Source organism: Nyctibius grandis, chromosome 22 (assembly GCF_013368605.1).
Source record: "Nyctibius grandis isolate bNycGra1 chromosome 22, bNycGra1.pri, whole genome shotgun sequence".
Classification (NCBI taxonomy): Eukaryota; Metazoa; Chordata; class Aves; order Nyctibiiformes; family Nyctibiidae; genus Nyctibius; species Nyctibius grandis.
The window spans coordinates 4434925-4460318 of NC_090679.1; the positions used below are offsets into that span (position 1 = coordinate 4434925).

Below are 25394 nucleotides of genomic sequence, written 5' to 3' on the forward strand. Positions count from 1 at the left end.
ATGAAGCAGTGTGCTTCTTTGGACTATTGCTTAGTGGGTAAATAGGATTCCCTGTCACAAGCCTGCCAAAAGCTGGACTTGTGTTTTACCTCTCTCATTAAGAATCTGAACTTAGCCCTTGCAAATTTATTTTTTTTGGTGTTGAGACTAAAATTTGTTTCACTGACTATTCTGTTTCTGGTAGTGGCTCATAAACGGCTGCCTAGGGAACAGCATAACAACAGAGCTGGGAAGCAGTGACGCTGTTTGTGTGTTCTCCAGCCTCCAGTGACCAATGACGTTCCGTAGTCCTCCCTTCGTTTTTGTCTTTGATGTGTCTAATCACTTTTGAGCCGGTATAAAATTCAGCCATTCACAGCATCCTGTAGAAATGAGTTGCAGAGCTGAGCAAGACCAGCATAAAAACTCGCTCCCTTTGCTTATTTTGAATGCACATGCTGATTTTGTTCAGTGCTCTCCAGTGCTTGTATGAGAAACAGTGAAGAGTTCAGTCTCTCATCCCCACGGTACTTTCGATTTAATGGATTCTACCGTATCCCTCCTCAGTCACGGAGTGTCCCCTGACTAAAGAAACCAGGTCTCAGGCACAATCCATTAAATGTGTTTGATCATTTCTTCGTGACATTTAGTTGCTTGTTTTCTTCTTTTTTCTTTTTGTATTTGTTTATCTATTTGAGATGGGAGACCAGAACACCACACACAATCCAACACAAGGAGACAACGTTCCTTTGACAGGAACATATGGATATCCTGTGGCCTCTTAATTTTTTGTTAATAATTCTAATAGTTGAATTACTGCTTTTTCTGATGCTGCTAAACACGAAGATGGTGGGGGTTTTGTGGACCTGTCTGTTACAACCATTAGGTCTCTTTCCTGATTGGTAATAGCGAGTTCACAGTCAGTCATTGTATTTGAACAGTCAGGGTGGTGTTTTCCCCTGTGCTCACCTCTTTCAGGTTGCAGTATGTTTGCCCTCAGTGTTTCACATAGAAATATTTCAACTTAAAACTTTTAAAATTTTTATCTGTGAAGCAGGGGAAAATGGATCACTTGTTATCAAAATTGTAAACTGAATAAATCTGAATTATTTAAATAAACTTTATAAATATTTAGAGATACAATTGATTTTTTGTTTTACAAATGTACGGTACTGGAAAGTTACACAAAGAAATCAGCTTTAGAAATGTGACTTAATCTTGCTGCGTTAATAACGAGCATAAATAGGTGCTGCTTTTCAAGCTAGAAGGATAATGTTCACACTCTTCCTCTTGGAAGAAGTAACTGTGTATTAATTCAGCTTTGAATGTGTTTTTGTAATCAACCCGAGGAGGAAGATGGGCAGAGGTGTCATCCTCCCCTCACCACCTGTGAGAAAACGAAAAGCTGCACATAATACCTTTTAATTGGGAAAATGCAGTGGCAGCTCCTAACTAATAACGTAAGTACAGGAACTCTTTCAGCTGTCAAACCCGTGAGGAGGCAATAACACTCTTGTAAATGATTCGGGTTTGTCACACAGAAGGTAAAATTGTGTTTTAAAGAATTGTTGTCTATGTTTTCTCAAGAATGCAGTGCAGTGTGCAGCAGAGGAAAAGAAATTATATTGTCTGAATTTTTCAACAGAGATCAAGAAACTTTTTGACAATCACATGCTTAAATTTATGTATAACAGACTAAATAACATGCCATTGCACAGAACGTCATCTGCTGTGTTCATGTATGTGTGAACTTTGCTGCTTCTGCTGTGCTCAGTGTTTAAATGTGTTTCCACCAATATCACACGTGGTTGGAATAGATTCCCAGATTACATACATTTATCTGTATCATTGCTTTTCTTTTTTAGGGTGTTCTTGAGAGCCATCAACAAATTTGCAGAGACAATGAACCAGAAATTTCTGGAGAATATGAATTTTGAGGTCCAAGTAAGTATTTAGACTTTTCCGCTGCGTCGAGTTAATACGTGCAGGTATGATCATTCTGGGCTGTCAGAGCCCCTTCTGGTACTTTATATTGGTATCAAAATGATCGTTGATTTGAGTGTGGCAGGATTAGGCCATCTTTGATAAGACATGAAAATCATACTTTGATTATTTATGATAAGGCACCCAGAGTATTTTGGACTCTGATTCTCTCAGAACTGGCAAGCAGAAAACTTTTTTTTTCCTTAGCCAGCCAAGTGTATTCAGAAAGGCAATCTTTGATGTAATGCACGTAGCCTGTACAGTGTCACTCCTATGTATATAGGGCAGAAAGAGCTTAACTTTGGTTGACTCCTGGAGTATTTAACACGTAGAATTTATTTTTATTTTTAACTTGTAGTCTTCCCTTTCTTTCTTTATTTATTTTCCTTTATTTTTAAGAGTTCTTTATGAAATAATTCAGAATTATGTGTGTTTGTTTTTTTACTTTGCTCAGTAACATTCTTTATAACTTAACTATTTGGTCATGCATTTTACCATATGTTTGACTTGCTTCAGGTAAAAATGAAAATGTCTGTAGTTTTCACATTAATTAAATTGTCATTAAAATGTAAATACAGTTTTAGAATCAGGATTGGTCACTAAACGCTGCCCAATTATGGTGTGTGCTCTAGATAGAAAACACACTGACAAAGTACAGTATGAAAAATTATTCTGTTTCACTCCTTATATTACCTGCAGTTAGGAGTAAATGTTTTAAGTTCAAAACTGCTTCCTGATTACAAAAATCTAACCTGTTCATTAGATAATAACTTATTGACCCTAACCATGAAGGTCAGAGAAAGTTCAGGGCTCTGCCTTCTTGATTTCTTGGGGTTTATATTTTATGGTTAATCTTGCAACTTGCAATCTGTTTTAAGTGATTCTACTCTACTGCGTGTGAATGTTTAGGCTTACTATGCTAAAAACTGCTCGGGTATTGGTCTCTGGGTCCTTAACATAAAATACCTTGGTCACAAATAGCTACAGAGCAGTCATGTAAGTGGTTACACAGCAAGGGTTTAAGAGACAATAGTATAAAGAAAGATAAAACGTTCGGTTTGTACTCAGTTACAGCGGCCTCCAAGTATGAAATGTAGAGCTTTTTCCTCATTTATTTCATTAAAAATTTTGTACCTTCAAAAGCTGTGACTTTACAAATGTATATATGCATAATGTTAAGATTTTTGAATCAGAGGGAAAGATGTTTCTTATGGCAAACTTAAAATTTCCTTTTAGTAAATATCCCTGCTGGAAATTCTCAAATCCTTGACGCATTTATGATACAATGTCTCTTAGGCTATTTCACAGAATCACAGAATCACCCCTCAGTCTCCTCTTCTCTAAGCTGAAGAGACCCAGCTCCCTCAGCCTCTCCTCATAAGGAAGATGTTCCACCCCCTTAATCATCTTCGTGGCTCTGCGCTGGACTCTCTCTAGCAGTTCCCTGTCCTTCTTGAACTGAGCAATTTAAAGCACAGTTAAGTCGATCTAAGGATTGTTCACTTGGCTGAGTGATTACATGACAATATATAGCAGACAACCTAACCAGACAAAACAAGTAGGCTATGAAATAATTGAACAACTAAAAAAGATATTTAAATCTAGACAAAAGCAATGAAGAAATTTTTACTACTCTGTTGAAGCTGATTAAATGGAGGAAAAAAGGTTCCTGGCCTTTTTCTTGTTCCCAAAGCAAAATTACCTTTTTTACTCATTAGGTGATTCGGGCAGAAAGGAAAGGAGTGGTATCATTTGGGACCTGTGAAAGGATGTGGTATATCTGATGAACAGTGGTTACAATCTTTAAGTTTAAAACTATGCATAAGCTTAAAGCCATAGGTTCAATGGTGAAGCTGTTCTATACCTCAGAGACGAATACTAAAACTGTGCACAGCACAGCAGTGATGTGCTGTTAGATTTTCTGCCTTAGTATGTAATAAGTTTGGTTCACTGAGTCCATTTATGTAGAGAGCCCTTTTTTAAATTCCGGTGCTTTTATTATCATTGCAGTGGTCAGGCAGGAAGTGCCAGAGCTGCTGTTTGGCTTGAGAAGCATTACTAGAGGTAACTAAATAGTCACCCGAGGTCTGAGATTGTACGCCTGCTGGGTGAGGAGGTGGTTTTCTCTGAGGTTTCTTTGAGTATTGCATGCAGAGTTTACGTGCTGGATGTACTCAGATGTACATCATCACTCTCAGAGAACAAGCCATAACTAGAGATTGCATACAGCAGGTATTCTCCGATGTCATAATACAGCAATACCTGGAACAGTAAAGAGCAAACTAGCTAAAAGGCATTTGTTACAGAATATTTACTATTGTGCTGATAAGACAAAATTGTTAGCTCCAGAGCAAATGATTCTACAGGAGAGAAGGGAGTGAATTTTCATTAAGTGAGTGACCAAAAATAAACCATGAAGCAAGAATGAACGAGGGCTCACAATATTCATGATACCTTAAGCTTGTGAATGCGTACAGTACAAACAGGGAAAGGATATTGTGTAATACATTAACGTGTGTTCTTCAGTACTGAAATTAAATGGGAACTTGAAGGTGTAATACACCGAAATCTGGAGTTTCAGTAGGAATTACTGGAATAGGTAAAAAACTTGAATATTTAGCAGTTTATATTGTATTCCTGTCTCTGTATTTGAAAGAGGTCATTGGCTTGTATTTATGTTAGATCTAAACACAGTTGCGTATTGAAACAGATTATCTGAAAGGCTAGGAGATATTTCTCACTTAAAGATTCTAACGAATGGCTAGAACAGACATCTGTCTGAAGTAGTTTAGCAGATCTTGCCCCGGGATATGGAGCTGGATTAGCTGACCTCTCAGGTTTCCTTCCAGATATATGTTCTATGTTTACAACTAGAAAAAGTTCACTGAAGTGTAAATCGTGTCATTGAGGGGTTGTAACTATGGACAGTATAATAGTTTAAGCTCAGAATGAGCATATTAAGGTAATGTAAGGAGATACGTTGATGGCATATGAGAAAAATGCAACAAATATGTTAGGAAAGCAGGTCTGAGGTTAGACTTGTTTCTGAAGACACAACGATATATGTCTTAATGGTGTTCAGTTTCTTCATTGACTTTTGTTGCATTTTGTGTCAATAAAAAGTCTTACCTGTGTGAATATAAATTGCTTATATTTTCTCTTTTCCCTCTTATATTTTTGTGTTTGCTCTCAATATTCTACTTATTTTTTATAACTTTCATAAGGATTCTCTTAATTGAATGCAGAACTGTCTCATCAGCCAGCCAGTATCCACACTACTTGCCACATATTGGTGCTCACTAGTCAGGATAGTGTTGTGTAAGTGTAAGAGTATTTGTGTTTCCAGTTGTGGGTTGGCTTTGGTGTTTGTTTTTTTTAGGATTTATGAGTTGAGATGGGTTCTTCAAAAGAGACTTAACAAATAAACAAAAATATTAAAAATTGTATAATACATTTTGGAAAAAATATTCCCTGGAAGTCACCCTGGTTTCTTGGGTTTAAGTATAACAAAAACTTTGTGTGGTTCGGTACTTATGCAATATATACACTCGTGGTATCCTCAATAAATGTCTGAGACGTACATATATGTTTTTTCCTCTAAATTTTATTTAGTTTGAATGAAACATAAGCCAGTCTTCCATCAACAGAAAAATGAAGATAACGTTTAATGGTTCACTTCAAAATTTCAGTTAAAATTTCCAATGTGCACGTTTACCTTTATAGAACCTATTTGGACCTCGTATGACCTTTTTTTGTTTGTTAGTAGCTGATGTCATTAGCTAGGCGTTACCTTTGTGTAGGACAACAGAGTATTTTCACTCTGTTGTCAGTCAGCTCATGGCTGCCTCAGCTTTGGTTTTAGAAGCCTTGCTCTGTGTAGTATTTCCATTCAGTGACGGAACACATCAGCACTGTAGTGCAGTCAGCACCCATTGCCACCCTTAGTGCCACTTAATTCATTGAAATGACGTTTTTTGTGCCACGTTCCTTTTATAACGTTTCTGATTGGAGGTGGCAGCTTCTGACAGATTAGGGGCAGGGAAGAGTGAGCAAATCGAAACCATTTTGTTGAGGTCAGGCATAGCTATCGTAGTGTTTCTATTTTGGAAAGTACACTGCTGCTGATTCCCGTTCCTTCCTACCCTTCCGCTCTGTTAGCAGTATTTTTACAGGGCATTAGAAAGGATTATATTTCTAAATCTGGACTGTTATAGCAATCATAATTTCATATTAATCATCTATATTCCTGCCACAGAATTTTATTATAAAAGGCATAGTCCACATTCCATTATAATGTCAGTCTGATTTAAAAAAAAATGCTTATTTTTCATCTTTTTCCCCTCTTTCTTGCATGCACTAGGCACCACTCAGCAGTAATTAAATGTATTTTAGCATCACAAGCAGAATTGCACAACTTACTTTTTTATTTTTAAATCTTCTGTTAGGAACCCCAAAATCAAAAGCTTCACTGCATTACAAATACACAAGGAAAAATACGCACTACTTGTGATAGTGGCAGTCACTGTAGAAAACCCTAGTAAACCCATGTAAACAGAATGTAGTGCTTACTTAATTTTTAATGTTTATTGGTTGGTGAGTTATTCTGCATTTTAGCCTTCACATTCTGCTTACGCCTCTGTTCAGCAATTTGTATTTTTCTAGTGTGATATTCTGAAAGACAATGCAGAGTAATGTTTGTGACTGTATTTGTCGAGAGGATGGGGCCAGTCTCTGCTCAGGACAGACATGGTGCCCAGTGCCAGGACAAGGGGCAACGGGCACAAACTGAAACACAGGAAGTTCCATCTGAATATGAGGAAAAACTTCTTTGCTGTGAGGGTGCCAGAGCCCTGGCACAGGCTGCCCAGGGAGGGTGGGGAGTCTCCTTCTCTGGAGATACTCAAAACCCACCTGTGCAACCTGCTGTAGGTGACCCTGCTTTTGCAGGGGGTTGGACCAGATGATCTCCAGAGGTCCCTTCCAACCCCAACCAGTCTGGGATTCTTTTGGTTCAGAATTTTAGGACTGCATGATGCCATCATGTGTGCTCTCTTTGTGACTGAATTTCGCTGTCTGTGATTGATCCAGTTACACAATTTATTTAAAACACAAGTTGCTATTCATTTTTTTAAAATTGCTTGTACTCAAAAGGCTCACAAAAATAGTAAAAAAATAGATGTTTCTTTTAAATTATTTAGTTTTAAGTGATGAAGAAATGGATTCCCGTATGTGAAAGAGAACATTTCTGAGGTAAAATCATCACATATTGAGAATTATATATATCCTGGAAATCAATCTATCATTTCTTACAAATGTTATTCAAAGGTTCAGAATAGTTATTTCTAGCTAACCTAGCTCAAGAGCTGTGGTAACGTCATGTAGTTTCCAATTATGCATACATGCAGAAAGTTTGTAAGAGCCATTTTTCTACAAAATCAGAGTAATGAACCCAGTATCTATCTGAAATATTTTATTTCTGCTGGTGTTAAGGGGCTGAGCTTGCTTGTACCTCTCCTGTGAAGACAGGCCGAGTTGGGGCTGTTCAGCCTGGAGAAGAGAAGGCTCCAGGGAGACCTTCTAGCACTTTCCAGTGCCTGAAGGGGCTACAGGAAAGCTGGAGAGGGACTTTTTACAAGAGCATGGAGTGACAGGATGAGGGGGAACAGTTTTTAAACTGAAAGAGGGGAGATTGAGATTAGATATTGGGAAGAAATTCTTCACTGTGAGGGTGGTGAGACCCTGGCCCAGGTTGCCCAGAGAAGCTGTGGCTGCCCCCTCCCTGGCAGTGTTCAAGGCCAGGTTGGATGGGGCTTGGAGCAACCTGGTCTAGTGGAAGGTGTCCCTGCCCGTGGCAGGGGGTTGGGACTAGATGGCCTTTAATGTCCCTTCCAACCCAAACCATTCTATGAATCTATGATAATATTTCAAGAAAAAAATTTAAAAAACCTGTCATCTTGTCTGTTTTATGAAATGCTGGAGTACATTTAGTATCTGCAATAATTTGTTGGAAATTCAGAAGTCTTCCAAAGACTTAATGTTTCTCCTACATTATCAAAAAGAATTGAGCAAAAATATCTGTACAGAAAACAATGGCTAAAAGGTAGGCGTTAGTGCAAAAGAGGCATTGGTTTCAAAGGTGTGTATGAAGGAGGCGGCAGTGTTTACTTTTGGTAGTTATCCTGAAAAATCATCCAGATGTCCTGCTCTTTGTGAGATGGCTGGAAATTTCTTAGTAAATTACTTCCACATTTACCAGTACGGCAGCTGTCACATTTTCTAGGGGGAAGGCACCTCATGTTTTCTGGAAGAAATGAAATGAGAGATCCTCTTCTGTGAAGTCCCCTTAGCCCTGCTGTGGAGGGGTGTTGACAGAGCTGCAGCCCTCTCACCACGTGTGGTTAGCGCCATGGCAGCCAGTTCAGTCGCCACGTTCTGAAGTGTTAAAACACACTAAGCCAAACCGTGCTGCTACTGTCAGATGCTGCATCTTAGGAGAAGTTTGCAGTGAATAATTGATAACTAATTACAGAGAAGGGTCACTTCTCAGCTCTAGCTTGTCTCCCAGTACTCTGTCCCTAGCCGACAACTCAGCACTGGAGTTCGTGTCAACGAGCAGCAAAGCGTGAATATCACACAAATGAGAGCACAAGAGCTCTGGTCCTCTCCTGACACTGAGCTACTTCACTTCAGCCCTACCCCATGCTGGATAACTGGATGTTCAAATGCAAAACTCTTAGAATGGTACTGTGGGTTTAAGAGAAAACAAAACAGTTCTCATAAGCATTTTTTTTTTCATTTTAAAATCTGTTTCTATCAGCTTTTGCCATTTTTTACTTTTGAGAGTCTACTTTGCCTCACAGGGTTTTAAAGTTCATTTTGGTACTTGCTTGCAAGTTCTTAACTTGATTGTGCTACTGAAATGCAAAGGAGAGTATTTTTTCAGCCATCATCAGGTACTCTGAGGATGAATGGAAATGTATTTTATAAATAAGGATATTGAGTCTTTAGGGTGTGTCTCTGACAAAGGTGGCATTGAACTTTGAATTAATAAATGAATAAATAGACCATTAACTGTGCTAATAAGGCTTCATTTTTCTCCCCATAATCTAGAACAATTTGAGAAATTTTCCATTTTACTGGTGTAATTGACATACACATGGTACATTCCCTACACATCAATAAATACAGCTTCTCAAGGGACTGAAAATGCTAAATTGGTCAAATTAATCTTTTAAAATCTTTTATAAGGGGGGAAAACAGGCCTTTCAGGGCATAAATAACATCTATCCTGGGGAAAAATGCTCTAAATTAGTATGTACTATTAGTATACTGTCAAAAATCAGATGTGAACATAATTAAAATGTTTGTATTAAGGAGACAAAAAAAGCTGCTGCCTTCCTAGTGCTCATATTCAAATGTAGTTTTAATAAGGCTGTGATTGGTTTGGGTGAATTCAGAGCATATTTGTATGGTGTAATATGTAACAGATTAATAACTGTCTCCAGCGAATGCTGCTTGAGTCCGTGGATCTGCACCGGGGAGAACTGTGCTCTCTGGGCTGTAAATACTTAAAGACAGGAACAGCCCTCCTAAGGGCTTTTAAATAAGCAAGTCTGCTTCAGAGAGCTTTAGTTGGGCCTCGAAGGGAGGAATAAATTAAATGCAGGATCTGCTTCACGTTATAGAGGATGTTTGAGGATTTTATTTATTATAGGAAAAGTCTGTAATTTTGTGTGTGTTTTTTGTTTTTTGGTATTTATTTTTCCTGGTTATTTGTGCACAAGAGAGTTCTTTCCAGGTTATAAAGGACAGAGGTCACTTAAGTTTTTGATGAAACGTTATATTTCTAGGCTATTTAGGGTTGGGTTCCCAACCTGGAGTTGTATTTCACTATACAAAATTAAGAGCTCTGTAATAATGTTATATGTTTTATTTCCATCCTTTAAATTACCACTGAATACATTTACTGCTGCCTTTCTACTGTCTCACTGATACCTACTACACATTTTTAGATGCAGCTACGTTTTAAAAGAAGTGTCTAAAGCCATTGCTGACTGCTTAGAAGCTTCTGAAGATAGTATTGACTTCCTTGAATTGTGTTTCCTAGTGAAGTTTCTTTTTTCCCCTGTCTTTTTCCCTGTCCATCTTTAGCATGTGAGAGAAGAATTTCATTTTGATTGTCTGGAGAACAAGTAATTTGCTTTCAGAAACGAAGGGTTGTGCACTGGAAATATAAGGGGTGTTCTTCTAGTTCAAGTACATGTAGTAGTACAAGTACAAGTAGTTATTTAGGGATGTATTTTGCCCTTGTTTTTGTAGAGAGCTCTTAACAAAATATATTGGAATTTCACACAAATCATTGTTGGTTTAGAATCCAAAGAGAAGACAGTAGCTGCCTTTTGAAGTAGTTCTCAAATACAGCGCAGTTACACTGGATGCCTTTAGCTCCCCTTTGTTAAGATTTCACTAGTCCTGCTATGGTTCATGGTTTAATGTTCTTAGCTAATGAATCTCATATGAATCTTTTTTTAGCACTATTTATTCAGCTGCTGTGTTCTTAAGAGCAAATGTGTAGCAGTGGGTTATTAAAATTCATCTTTCTTGCTTTTCTACTAATTGCATAATACTAATGATGTACTTCTTTGCATAATATAAAAAAACCTCATTGCTTGCATTATTTGGGTTCATAAATTATTCAGCATTATGCATAGTTTAATATTATTCCTGCTTGTCTCAAAACTATTGTAATTTCCTTATATTCAATTTACAGCTGTGGAACAACTATTTTCATTTGGCTGTGGCTTTTATTACCCAAGATTCACTACAGCTAGAAAACTTCTCCCATGCAAAGTACAACAAAATCCAGAACAAGTAAGCAAAAATGTGTATACTTTAGCTTATATCTTTAATTTTGTAGTAAAATGATGATAAAAAGCTACTTTTCATATTTCTTTTTTCTAGATACGGAGATATGAGATGTTTAATTGGCTTTGCTATCCGTGACATGTGGTACGAACTTGGTGAGTAGGCAAATGAACGTAATTGCAACTGAATCCATAGCATATGGCTTTTTTCATTGGAAAATATCTGACATGAATTGCTTTTGTAAATATTTCTGCTGTTTGAATTTACGTTTTCCCACCCGTGATTAAGCTTAGAACTGACATGAGATACTGTTTGACTACTGCCTGGTTTTTATGTCTAAGAGAGCTCAGAGCCTTTGCTCAGATTTCAAAGATGGCTGAAATCAGAAGATTTCAGAAATCTTATTGTGCTAAATTTGAGAACCAGATAAATTTTCCCAGAGAAGGTTGCTGCTCAGTCTGAATCTACAGTTCCAGAAATGATTGGCTCAGATTTGGAATCTGTTTGGATTAAAATTCCAAAACGTTTTTACATTTGTTGTGCAGCCATGTTCTGCTACTGCTCCTCTGAGAGTTCATAATAGAGGAAACAATAACGCATTGTTCTGTGAAAATATGTATTATAGAGGGGTTTTGAAGTACACAGTGAAGACAATTATGATGATACCTATGATTACATTTTGAAATGCAAGCTGAATGTCTAATTTCAGTTAATCATTAAAAGACTGGATTTCATCAGTTTATTAACATAGAGAAGACAGAGGAAAAGGCTTTTACATCCATTCTGTCTATTTGAGATCTCTTGACCACAAGCCAGTCTGGTCTTTTGTTCCTATGCGCCACTTCAATGGAGTGCTGAGTAAAAGCTAATAGCATTTTTCCCTTTTTCCTGAGGTCCTCATTGTCCTGACTCAGCTAAAATGCAGTCATTTCATCCAGGAAAACTTGTGTAACCTCTATGTATCAGAAGTTTATATTTTAAGAATGGTGTGGAATCTTCTCAGTGGCTGTAATAAAAGAGCATTTTTGAAAGGAAACATTATCTCCAAATGGGGACATTTTCTTCCCTCGGTGGGGTGGCAATGCCTGCTGTAGAGGCAAAAGTAATTCCATGTTTCTCCTTTTAGTGTGCTCACATTCTACTGGTTACCTTTCCTCTCACCTCTGAGTTGGTCAAATAAGTTTTGCAGTATGTTTGAACCTCTGACACAGCAATGTTTCAAAGTAAAATAAGCCATGGAGAGGCCATAATATCACCCTATATTACAACACAAGGAAGCCAACTATGCACTGAAAGGGATTGTTTCTTATTAAGTGAACTATGTAGAATATTTGTTTTATCTTGGAAAATTTTTGCAAAGTTCTTCTATTAGGACATATGAAATTTCTTTATGATTTCTGTTAACTTTCACATATTTTTCTTCCCCAAGAAATAAGCAGCCTTTGAAGAACATCTTGGACGTGGTTGAGTTTTTTGCAGATTTGGGTGTTCGTTGGCAGCTGATATAACAGTTGTGCTACAAGATAATTTTGTGTGGTTTTAGGAGTTGTGTAGATAGTGTTTCTATATTGCTTGCAATGTTTGATACATTGGTTGGTTTGATTTGTTGGTTGCAATGTTTGATGTTATTCAGAAATTAAAGCAAGGAATGTATTTCTCCTCCATAAGCTAGAAAGGTTACACCATGTGACGTTACTGTGTGGCACTCTCCTACTGATAGAATTTGGGAGATTCTTAGGTTTATTACTCCAAGTATTTAAAAGGAGATGTCAAAAGCTGAAAAACTGAAATGTTCACTGAAAATGTCAACTCAGCTGACATACATGACAATTTCTGGCACTGAATTCTGGTGTCTTAGAATGAGACTATATCCATTAACATGCTTTCAGCTTTCAAGAAGGAATAGAGATCAGTGGCTAAGTTTTAAGACTTTACCAACATAGATGGTTTAAAATCTTGCTTTAAATGATTGCATGTCCTAAATGTTTTCCTAAGAAAAAATATTTTTCCCTCTCCTCACAAATACCCAATTTACGTTTCTGTTTCAGGCCAGAATAAAATTTGCTTTATTCCGGGGATGGTTGGACCCATCTTGGAAATGACTCTTATTCCAGAAGTTGAACTACGAAAAGCCACAATCCCAATTTTCTTTGACATGATGCTGTGTGAATATCAAAGGACAGGAGAATTCAAAAAGGTAATTAAAAATACTCTGTGTGAAAATTCATTGAAATTGCATGTGGTCAGTTTATTTCTGGTAAATATTTGTTGTGTGGGCTTTTCTGCTTACGGAAAGTAAAATCCAAAATATTAAGAACAACAGGAAGAGCTCTTGTGCAAGTGAGTGTAGGCTCTCCAGAGTGATTTAGTTGGACTTAAGTAAAACTTTCGTCACAATGACATCAATAAGGTGCTGGAAGAGGAGCCCAGATAGGTTGCAGGATCTTTATCAAAATTTTCAAAATTATACTGAAAAAGGTTCTAAACAACAAGACACTGACATTGAAGTCAGCCCTCGGTTAAGTAGAAGGTAGAATTAAATGACCTCTAGGAGTCCTTTCTAACCTAAATTTTTCATTATATCCCTTCCTTGGGACATAGATATTTATAAGCCAAAAATTTCCATTTTTAACTCGGAATGTCTGACAGAAGTAGCAGTGAATACTTAAATATATATTATCAGATTTCTCAGGAAACTCTAACTTTTCTAAATATTTACTGTGAGAAAAACCACTGTGAAGAACTGACATTCCTAAAATGTTTTCTACAGTAATTTTGAAAAGGAAAAGGATTTTTCAATCACAAGTATTAAATATTTTTGATTGATGGAATAGAAATAGGGATGGTGAGATAAGACATTTGGGAATGTAATCTAAATCTCCTGCCACTGCGTGCTGTGTCTGCTTGGGCAGTGAGTACCTGTCCGGTTCTTTCTGAGCTGACTTTTCCATTCTCTGCAAGCTCTTTGGGCAGGGCCTTACCTTACGCTGTGTTTGCACACTGCCTTTCACAGTAAATTTTAAGCAGGAGATTCCGGCTTTGTCTTTACTCAGATAATTAATTTAGAACAATCTGTGTAATGGTAAGTGGCAAACAAAAAGTCATAATTTTAGACATCCATAGGAAAGTAACTATAAATGTCACTCATGTACCCAGCTGTGGTTAGCACTTTAAATCGTGTGGGGCATTTGTGTGTTGACTACGTGTGGAAAAAACGAGCAGGTGGAATTTCCATTTTGGTCTGTATTCCACAGTGCGAAGCTTATGGTTCAAGGCCAAGATTAAAAAGCACTTTGCTTCTGTGCATCTGTTCCCTCCATGTCCTAATAGTCCTATATTTGCCTTCTTAAAAATGTTTTCCTGCTCTTGGCTTATACATCATCTCTTGGGAGAGACGCACAGATCTGTACAGACCGAAAATCCCGAGAACTCATCAGTCACCCTGACCGATTAACAAGAACAGCTTAGGAGCCTGGAAGAACCCAGGCATTTAGGTGACCCTTAAATCACTTCTTATGCTAGTAGAAATAAGTTTCAGGTGATATTTTTTCAGTGCTGGGTAACAAGGACATTCATTTTATTGCAACTTAAAAATAAGAGGTAATTTTTATCGGATGGCACTAAAACTATTTCATAATTGAGCGTTTGAGTCTCATTGGATTCCAACGTTTTGCTTTAGAAATTGCGATCATTTACTGCTCAAGAATTGTGGGGTTTATTTTCTCCTTTCTTATGGATGAGGTAATTAAGATAAATGGCTTAAACTTGCATCTCTAAGTTTGGCATTTCTGGTAAGTTTTTTTTAAAAAAAATATATTTTAAAGGAAAGGCACATTAAGTTTTATTACTTAAGATTGTTACCATCTTAGAAAGGGCAAAGAAATAATATTAATGGAAAATTATTTGATAAACAAACACGTATATGCTAACTTTTGCTAGTGGACAATTTTCATATTCAACTTGGCATTTAGTATTATAAAGGATATTTCTTAAAGGTTTCATATAGAATTTTGAGAATGATAACATGTAATTTCAAGACTGCCTTAGGCACTCAGGAGCCTAGACTGACATTCAATTAAAGCATAATTTTGCTGCATTTTAAAAATAAATAATTATTTTCTAATCTAATCCTTTGGAATGAGAGAGGGGGAAAAAAGCACAAACAGAGACATCTTTACTAGTTGAGCCTGTACTGGCACTATATTCAAGGAAAGATGGGTTATCAACACTCCTTGAAAGATCAGGTTGTACATTTTAAGACTTCCTAAAGAAAGACACATCATCAAGCAACCTAGTAGTATTTGTTCTAACTGATAATCTGAGGCCAAAAACTGGAAAAGACTTACTTAAAGAAAATCCCCAAACCCGACCAAACTTTAAAAAAAAATTAGCTTTTTCCAGAGTAAATGAAAATATCACTGAAATAAACATGGATTCAAGTTACGTTAAGGATTTAACTTGGCTTAGGAAAGATTAATTCATCTGTGTTTGTATTTTTGTTCAAATAAGTCATTCTGTTTGTGTTTGGTATTTTCAATTTAATGTCTCTCATTGGTTCCACCAGTTGCTGAAGCCATCTGGGGAAGCTGGCTATATTTGCTTTGCTTCCTGACTGTTGTTGGACTGTGTCAGAAAATAGTGCTGACCGGGGGTGTGTTCTGGGGCTTACGTAGCTCTTGGTAGGGTTAGAGGATAGATGTTTATTCTTAGTGAACCTATGGGAGTCTGATCTCTTTCTAAGCTAACAGCTGTACGAAGTTACTAAATGAGTGAATATAGGTGTTCTCAGCAAGCTCCTCTGGCACATGGGATTTATAATTGCTGTAAATACCCATATTTCTTACTCTCAGTTCTTGAAATTTCATTATGCCTAAGGATTTCGGAAGGATGTGAGATCACCCCACTAGCAGAAACCAAGTTTGTATGGCTTGATGCTTCAGACAGATTCATGTAGAAAAAATGGAGATGTTTTGCAGTTTGGTATTGAAGTGTATTCAGAGATGTGGAGATTTTTTTGGATCTATTAGATAGCAGGTGGTTTAAAAGCCAGATTGGTGCCAATGACAATTAGGCACACTCTGTTTGAGTTAGAGGAGAAATACCCTTTCCAGGGCTTCATTTAGGCATAGATACATTAAAACTTTATTCTATATTTCTGCCAGTTTTGGGTGGGTTTTTTTTGGTTCAAACAACTGGCTTTTTTATTGCAGCTTGTTGAGAAACTGCAGGAAAAGATGCTTAGGGAGAGGGTTTTTTGTTCAGATCCAGCACCTGTGAAATTATTGCCTCTTAGAGAAGTGATCAATTCTCTACCTGCTGAATAAGTGCTAGGAAGGATTTAAGATGTGGATGATTTTAACTGGTGCTTGACTTGCACTACATTCACAGATTCCTGTCTTACTGCAGTAAGTCCACAGACTTCAGCTCTAGAAAACGACTGGATTGGATGTTTTTGCTTAATATTGCCTAGTCCTGAAACTGCCGTGTACTTATGTTACCCATGTTACTGATACACATATATACACTAACACACTCACTACTTATACATAGAAATTAATTCTGAGCCCTTTAAACTTCTGTTGCTTAGTTAGTAAAACTACCTGAAGAGTATATGAGAGATTGTTACAGGGTGTGACAGGAATGGCAAGTCAATAATACAGATAACATCTTCAGGTACCCAGCGTCAAGAAATTTCTTATAGGAATGACTGAGCCCAGTAGCTGGGTTGAAGTGTCAAGGGCGACTCTGCAGACTGGGCTGTAGTGCTTCTCTGTAAGCTGCGTTTGGGAGTTTTAAGAGTTGGCTGATTAGTGATAGCTAATGAGGTATGACCAGTGGAGAACTATTAACAGGTTTTCTCTCCTTGTATGCACACAGGCTGCATAGATTCTTTTTTAATTCACAGAGGGGGAAAAAGTACTTTTTGACCTTACGAGAAGAGAAATAAGGCTGCTGATGGCTCCAAATGAACTGTAAAGTAAAATTGAAAAAATGCAGTAGAGCGGAAAGAATTGTGTTTAACTACAAAAGACTTTGTTTACTGTCTTTGTTTATATGCCACTGTTTCCTAATTAGGATTGAGATAGACCTAACAAATAGCAATTAAATAAGGTATTGCATACTGTAGCATTGTTCATATTTTATCTGGGTGAAAGTGATTCTACTTACTCTGCAATCCTGCATTTCAAATCAGAGGTGTGCTATGAAAGCCCGTCATACAGACACTGTAGCCTGTTTCCTCAGGTTATTTTACCAGTTTGTACTAAGAAACAGGTATCTGGAGATAGTCAGCTGTGCATTGTTGAACTGGAATATATTCAAGCATTTAACCCTTGGGAATATGTGATATAACTCACAAAGATATTCTTTTGATGCCATATTGAAATGTGTTTGACTTCTGGATATCTGCTCAGTGTTTTGATTTTTCTGTCTTTACTAGTTTGAAAATGAAATCATTTTGAAGCTGGATCATGAGGTGGAAGGAGGACGAGGGGATGAACACTACATGCAGTTGTTTGAGTCCATGTAAGTAGTGCATGAGAATAAATGCCTTCAGGATGTGTTTTTATCTTATTGTTCCCACTTCTCAAGTTGGTAACCTCACTTAAAAATAAAATAGAATCTTAGCAGCTTTTTTTAAGAAGGGACTGGACATAGCATACTGTTTCAGTAAACCTGGTTTGAATTGTACTTTTGCTCATTAAAACTGTTTTCCTGGTTGCTTTTCAGTATTTTGTGCTCCAGCTAAATTATGAAGAAATTATACCTAACCTGCATTTTGCTACCCAACTTTCAAGCAAAGATAATCAAATATTCACATCACTTCTTAGTCTTTCCCCATTTTTCTTTATAAACTTTCTTGGTTTTATATCACACTAATAAGACGAAGGTATTTTAAAATGCCTTACTTGATTTTCTCGATGTCTAGATTGGACTCCAGGAGATTATTCTCTGAACTTGCACAAGGTGACTATCCTGGAATGAGAATATTGCAAAGTGCTACAGATTAATACAAATACTTCTATTTCTATATTTCTGACAGTCCCAAAGCCTGATGTAGCATCTCCTTGTCTTCTTGGCCGCCCACATTCCATTCTGTTCTCAGACTTAATAGCTGTGTCTTCACTTGTGGCAGGTTGCGTGTGTGATGTATTGGGCAGTGATGGAATCCTTGCACCTACCTCTGAGAATTGGTTCCTAGCTTTGTGCCTTAGACTGTGACAGTAAGGCAGTACATAGCTCATCACACACTTTCTCAAGCATTGATAACCTAGTAGTTATTAAGCATAAAAATACTGGAGCATGTTGGCCACAGTTCAAAATTGGTGTAGACTTTGTGACACTGAGTGTGTGTGTGTTTTCACTTTCTCAAGCCTGCTACCTTGTATATATTGTATTTTTGTGTAGAGGGTAGCAATCTTTGCAAAGTCACATCCCTCACCAGATGAAGCATGAAATCTTTGTGTATACCACCATGGAAAAAAGTCTGCTTTCAGTGCAAACATATTTTGTAAAAAAGTACTGAATTATATAATTAAATTATAATATGTAAATGTTATCTTATGTAAACAACATGTAATTATATTCTGATTAAATAGTATAATTTAAAAGAAACAGCATTTAAATCAAACACAATTTAAATGTTTGCTATGTTAGTTTAATTTTTGTCCTATGAGGAGGCAGATAAAATATAGAGAGGCAGATCTGAAAAAAGCAAAAGTACTGATGCTTTTTAAGTAATATAAAACTGTTATTTGAAACTGATACACTGGCAAGGACAGAGGAAATTTTAAAAATGTCTCTTTTGTTTCCTAACATGCAATGACTATGTAAACTGAGAGCAATAAAGTAATTTTTCAATTTTGAATGTTTACTGTTTGGCTTCAAGTTTCAGGATAGCTAAGAGGTGATGCAGAGATGTTCAGAGTAGCCCTCGGTATGACCAGAAACAGGCCTGCAAGTACCTAGTTTTCTTAATCACACTGCGAAACTGCGATGCCTGCCTGAACTGTCGCTGCAATTCATCGTCTCCAGTACCGGGGACTCAGCTGACACTGCGGACATTTATTGCGGTGCTAAACTTTCCTTGCTGCTAGGAAGTTTTTTTCCAAATATCCGTACTAAATCTTCCTTGCCTCAGTTTAAGCCAATTATTTCTTGTTGTACCCACAGGGGACATAAAGAATTATTTATTCTGTTTCTCTTTGCAGCAGCTTTTAACAAATTTGAAGTTGCTATCAAGTTTACTTTGGTCTTCTCTTTAGGGTAAACAACCCCAATATTTCAGTTTATCATATGCAATGTTTTCTGGACATTCCTACAATGTCTACATCTATTTTGAAGTACTATATTGCCTTAAAGCTGGAGAGAGTATTCGAACTGAGACTATCAAAGCAAAGAGAGAAGCTTCCTTCAGATCTTATGTATGAAACTCCTTGAAGTTTACTTTTTCTGAGCTGTGTAACATTGTTTGCTTGTCTTGTCTGCAGTTTACTCTTCCCTTCGAATGTTTTTCTACATAACTGGTATCTATCCAGTTAAAACCCTTCTTTCAGTAGTGCAGTTAAATAGTCTCACCAAACATACCACATAGCTTTTGACCTTCCTGCCTTCCCAAGGTACCATTCTTTCTTTGACATATCTGTTTTTTTTCCCCTTGATACTCTCCCATGTTTCTACAAGACTTAAAGGTTTCCACATTTCTAAAGATGTCACTTTGTATTAGCTCCAGATAATGTTTTTTTGTTCCATCCTTGAAGTTGCTTAATGATGCCTGTAGAGGGACAGTGGAAGCAGAGGCTGGTGACTTGTCTGTGGTAGGACCCTGTTCTCTTCTCTCTTTTGTTTTTGTTTGCTTGTTTTGTTTTAAATCTTCCTACCTCCACAGCTTTCAAAGCAGGGCTTTCAAGCCTCTATCCCCAACTCCCTGGTCCAACTGGATAGAGACCCAGTTAAACTGGGCTCCAGATTTATTCATTTGGTCATATTTTCAACAGCTAATTTCCTGCAACTGTCTGCATTCCTGCACAGTTCCAGTTGCCACCTGAACGCAGATATTTAGCAGTAGTCACTGACTGTCGTATGTGTGGATGCTCACCTCTGTAACCGACACTTACCCACACTGGTTGGTTGCTGGGAACTTCCTAGTGCTCAATAAAATAAAAGGGATCAGCAGAAGTTTAATCACTGCCTTGCAGTTGTCCTTAGTCCTCACTGTTAGCATGTACCATGGCAGGGTTATGCCCTGTGCTAATGAACGCTGTCCCAGGCAACCCCACGGAGGAGCTGGGACAATGTGGAACAGACGGGAGGCTGTTCTCAGCAGGCAGAGTAGGCAAGGCTACCCTGTTTTGGGAAACGGAGGAGCATCTAGCTATAGGAGTACAAGTTGTGCTATGCCACTTTTCCTCAGGCTCAGATAAATGAATTCTGGCATGTTTTAGTTACTAATACAGGCACAACAGAAGAGAGGATCTGGAAGCTTTCCAGTTCCCCGTCATTGCAGTGGCCCATGTTATGCAGTTGTTCCCTCGAGCTTTATTGAAAATATTTTTTATTTTAAAACTTCTATTTTTTCCAAGCTCTGTTTAAAAATTCAAAGGTTTCTTGCTCCCTCCTGGGGAAAAAAAAATCTTCTAAAGTTTTATGGGTCCTTTTTATTGGGATTATTGTATAAAGCTGAGCAAGACAACTTTTTAAATCTTCCCTCGTGGGACAGATATTCCTCTCTCCTGTTCGTTTTGTAGTTCTCTGTGTACTCAAGTTCATCTTTCTTTGGTGACTGGAGTTACTACTGTATCCTGGGTGAGACCTAGCAATAGCTTGTGTTTTATATCAATGTTTTTCTACTCATATTGGAAAGAAATGTCATGCCTTGGTGACTCCTGTTCATTTCACAGTCAGTAATGTTCATAGGTCTGCCTTGTTTGCTGTCACTCCAAGTGAACCTCTGGCGAAAATTCATAGTAGTCACTTACACGGTGACTGTACTTTCTTTTGTTTGCATCTTATCCTGTTTCTGACACTTACAGATGTAAAATAACCCCATTTTTCCTGTATTGTATTCTGGTCTCCTATATGATTCTGAGGCTTTCTTACCTTCTTCTCCACAAACACCATTTCACATGCTCTAGCCTGTTCTGTCAGTTGTCAACTCTTCAGACCCATTAGTATTTAACATGCCATTTGCAATATGTTTAATGTCACAAGCTATGTTTCAATCATTTATTTAAAGATTTCAGTTATTGTTTCAGACTAGTCAGACAACAGCAAGTATTCTGGTTTTATCTGTTAGCCTCTGTCTGTCACATCTTGTACAATATCAATTTTCTTCCTTTAAATGCTCCCTCTGTCTCAGCAAAATAACTTTATGTTGGATCTCTACAATCAAAGGAATAAACCTTAGGTGCTGATTTTACTTTGCTTGAGTTAGAACTTGGAGACCTGGGTACTTTGCTCAGGTCCCATCCTAGGCCAAAGCTTTGAGCATTTCTTTGCGGTTGAAGTTAATATGAATATGTATTTTCTGAAGTTTAAATAATTCTGAGGAGTAAAAAATGATTTTTGCAATTAATTAAAACTTTATAATGAAAGTTTAAAAAATAATAGTGTACTTAAAGATTATTAATAAGTTATTAAATGTATTTGCATATAAATTGAGTGCTGTTAATAAAACACTAACAGGTCAGAAATTTATAATAATGTGTCATTGAGACTGCTCAGCTTAAGCACACAGTATAGTTTCAGGGATAATTTTGCAATTGCTAGTTTGTTTTTACTATTTTCCTGTAAGAATACATGGTGATTTTTATATGTTATTAATAGAACATGCCAAATACACATGTAGTTACTTTGTGCATTGGGGTGGGTTGACCTTGGCTGGACACCAGGTGCTCACCAGGTCGCTCTATCACTCCCCCTCCTCAGTAGGACAGGGGGAAGAAAGTAAGATGGAAAAGAATTTGCGTGTCAAGATAAAGGCAGTTTAATAAAGCAAAAGCCGCCCGCAGAAGCAAAGGAAAACAAAGGATTTATTCTCTACTGCCAATCAGCAGGTGATGTCCAGCTACTTCCCGGACAGTGAGGCTTCAGCATGTGTAGTTTGGTCAGGAAGACAAACGTAATAACGAATGCCCCCTGCCCCTTTCCCTTGGCTTTTATTTCTGAGCAGACATCATATGGTATGGAATATCCTTTGGTCAGTTTGGGTCAGCTCTCCTGGCTATGTCCCCTCCCAAGATCTTGCCCACCCCCAGCCTGCTTTCTTTTAGGGGTGAGAGGGACAGCCTTGAGGCTGTGCCAGCACTGCTCAGCAGCAGCCAGAACACTGGTGTGTTATCAACACCTTTCCAGCTACCAATACACAGCACTATGAGGGGATATATAAATATATTTGTGAATATATATGTGTGTGTGTGTGTGTGTGTGTGTATATATATATATATAAAAAATGCAGTTTGTCAGAGAGAATCCCAATGGAAAACCAAAATGCTAAGGAGAGGAAACAAGCTCTTAAGCAAAGAAAGAAAATAATCCTTAATGAGGTGCTGGTAATCATTTCATAATGTTTAAACAGTTAAGCTTTGAAAATAAAGCTATGATAGTCATGTGAAATATCTACTCCTCAATCACTTCAGCAATTTATAGAAAGAGCATATGCTAATATTTTGTTAATGTAAATTGGAATCTGCTGATGATGTATAAAACTCACTTTCCTATATTTTTATCAGAAGAGAACTAACTGCTTTTTTTTAATCTGCAGCAAGTTTATTGTTTGGTTTTGCTTATTTCTCAGGGGCAAATTTCTCTGGTGAGGTCTTGTTCATGAATGTCTTTTTTGACTTAAAATTTTAATTTATGTTAGTTTGAACTTTCTAGTCACACGTAACTGTACAAAGAGAAGTAAATAACTGTTGCATTTCATGTTCCGCAGTAAGAGAGGAAAGGAAGGTCTCATATTTATTGCAATAGTGTAGTGTTCCAGAGACTTGAGTTTGTTATACCAGGGATGGAGGTTGCTCCATTCTGAAATTGTGGGTATACCCTTGAATTTGAAGTAATTTTCAGACAGGAAAAGAAAATGTTTCATTTTTTTCTTTTGATTTATATCCCACCTGTCTTCTGGATATCTAAAGTACCAACCCACGAAGGGAAGTCCCAGTGCATTCTGCAGTTGCTTTAGCCCTAATTCAGTATTTGCCTTGAGGTCCAAACAGTGTTTCAGCTGATGGGCCACTAATTTTCACAGTATTGTAAAAACATTTTTTGTGTGTTTGCAGTCTTACAGATTGTGCGTGTCAGTATCCCGGCATTTCTAACTTGGTTGAAAGTTTTGTCAGCCTCGTTAAAGGCCTCTTGGAGAAACTGCTGGATTACCGAACTGTGATGAACGATGAAAGCAAGGACAATCGCATGAGCTGCACTGTGAACTTACTGGTATGCTCTCTCGTGTAGTTCTTGTGTGAGAATGGGGAAAGGCTTTAGAATCCATTTACTAAAGATGAAGGTAAATCTTCCTGGGGATAGGAGTGGTATCAATGCTCAGCAGTGATTTAAACTCTGAGGCAAGAGATTTTTGTATCTATTTGCACGGATATATGTACAAACCTGACAGCAACGTCCGCTCAGTTCTTTGGTTTTGCTTGTATGTTTTATCTTCTTTGATCCTGTGGATAAATAAGGAAGTCTTCTGCTCAAATACCTTTACCTTTTGATAGGCTTAGTGTAACAGTGGACTTCTGCCAGAGTCAAGTTTTGCATGAGGAACTAACCCACTTGCTGCTTTAGCAACTCAACAATTATGGTTTTTAAATCTAGGGAAGAAACGTGCAAGATACACTTGCAGTAAGGTGCCAAGAAGATATGAGTCTTTGATCTGGTTCTAGGCTGCCCTGGCTTTTTTTCTATTTTTATTTTGTAATGAGGATATCGCACATAGAGATTCCTCCAGGGAATTCCTCTAAGCTGAAGAGGAACCTTCGTCAACTTTAAAGGCTGGAGGGAGAACATGGTTAATATGTATTGCCCTCACATACTCAGTTCCTCAGTAATCACTGCGCAGTGTGGTATAAATTTCTGCAGCTCTTCAGGAGACAATTCTTCTAACACATTTTGCACAGCCTTAGCAACTCATACACCTGCAGAAGTGTTACAGTGACAAAAATGGGCTTTATGCCTGGAATTAGCCCCTTTAGGGGTATTGCACAATAGTGTTACCTATCAACAGTGTGGAGAAGTATACAAATGTATGTATAATAACAGCTAATAGCTAATTAATAACTAATAGCTAAATAATAACTAATTGCTACTTAAAATATTAATTGAAGTAGTAGTGCCAGGTTTAAACTTGAGATAGTCTCTAAATAATGTATTTCTTATGCTGTCCAACTAGCAAGAAAAGCAAAACCTCAGCATTTATATTTTTATCTTGTGTTTTAATAAAAGATATTAGGAGATAACTTCTAAATGTTTGTGTCCCTAGAATTTCTACAAGGACATTAACCGTGAAGAGATGTATATCAGGTATGGCAGTTGTTCCGTTGGATCTGTTTTGGAAAGGACAATAATATTCTCTTATGAATTGCATTTTTATCATTGTACTTGGATTTCTGTTACTTAATGTTAGTTTACAGTTCACAATGACTCTGTTGTAGCCCTGGCCTCATTTATATTCTTACTTCATTGTTTGCTTAGCCTTCAGCAATTTGGAATCTATCATATGGTTTCAGCAGCAGCATTTTTTTTCCCCAAGAATCAACTTTTAGTTGATCAAATCACTCAGCATTCATTGTCTATTGTTTTAAATACAGCAAATGCAGCTAGGTTTGAGGTTTGATGGAGGCTGTATCCTACATTTAGAACAGCAGAAAAAACATTCAGGTTGTGTAGAATTGTGCAGTCTGCTGACTCTCTTTAAATAGGCAACACTACTTGCAGTGCAGAATTACTAGTAAAGCATTTTTCTGTAAGAGCTGTAGCTATACTGGCAAATTCTTTCAGATGTGACATGGCCTCTTAATGTCTCCAAGAGTTTTGCATATGAGCTGCAGCAAATCTTGCTGTTCAAAAGCTCACTGTTTCCTGCGTCTCCTCCCATTCTGCAAAATCTGCAGAACCACCTGCCCCTCAGCCACTGCAGCGCACAGCCCAGACTCTCAGCTGGAAAGAGCACTGGAGGTGATTCAGAGCTAAGCCTGGAGCTGTGAGCTGGAGTGGCCAGGGAGAAACATTGCTGAGGGAGACACGTTTTCAGTTGGCTTAACAGCTGTGAACTGCTACATGCCTTGAACTGCTACAGCAAGGTGTCAAAACTCCCGTTGTGTGTAAGAAGATGGGATGCACTTTTTCTTTCTGGCTGCTGGAAAAGATGTGGCTTAAGTCACACGATGGGCAGTGGTTGTGCTGGTAGCAGCAGTGCCCTAGGGATCAAGGAGAACACTGGCAACATAGAACAACTCTGCTGCCCCCACCACCTTCCAAGTTGTACAGGGACTTGTTTTGTCTTTCTGGGATGGTAATTTCTGTTTTCTCCTTTACCTTGTGTTATCTTTTGTGCTTGCATCTATTTA

General features: G+C 37.6%; 1 protein-coding gene across 1 annotated transcript in view; it reads left to right on the forward strand.

Annotated features, from left to right (window-relative positions):
* The window catches only part of DOCK2 (dedicator of cytokinesis 2), a 182192-nt gene that overhangs the window by 130136 nt on the left and 26662 nt on the right, over positions 1 to 25394 (forward strand). The window contains exons 30-36 of the mRNA XM_068417297.1: positions 1845 to 1923; positions 10733 to 10833; positions 10924 to 10982; positions 12876 to 13024; positions 17267 to 17352; positions 23106 to 23262; positions 24308 to 24348. Of these exons, the coding sequence (XP_068273398.1) occupies positions 1845 to 1923; positions 10733 to 10833; positions 10924 to 10982; positions 12876 to 13024; positions 17267 to 17352; positions 23106 to 23262; positions 24308 to 24348 (672 nt within the window). The remainder of the gene's footprint in view (positions 1 to 1844; positions 1924 to 10732; positions 10834 to 10923; positions 10983 to 12875; positions 13025 to 17266; positions 17353 to 23105; positions 23263 to 24307; positions 24349 to 25394) is intronic.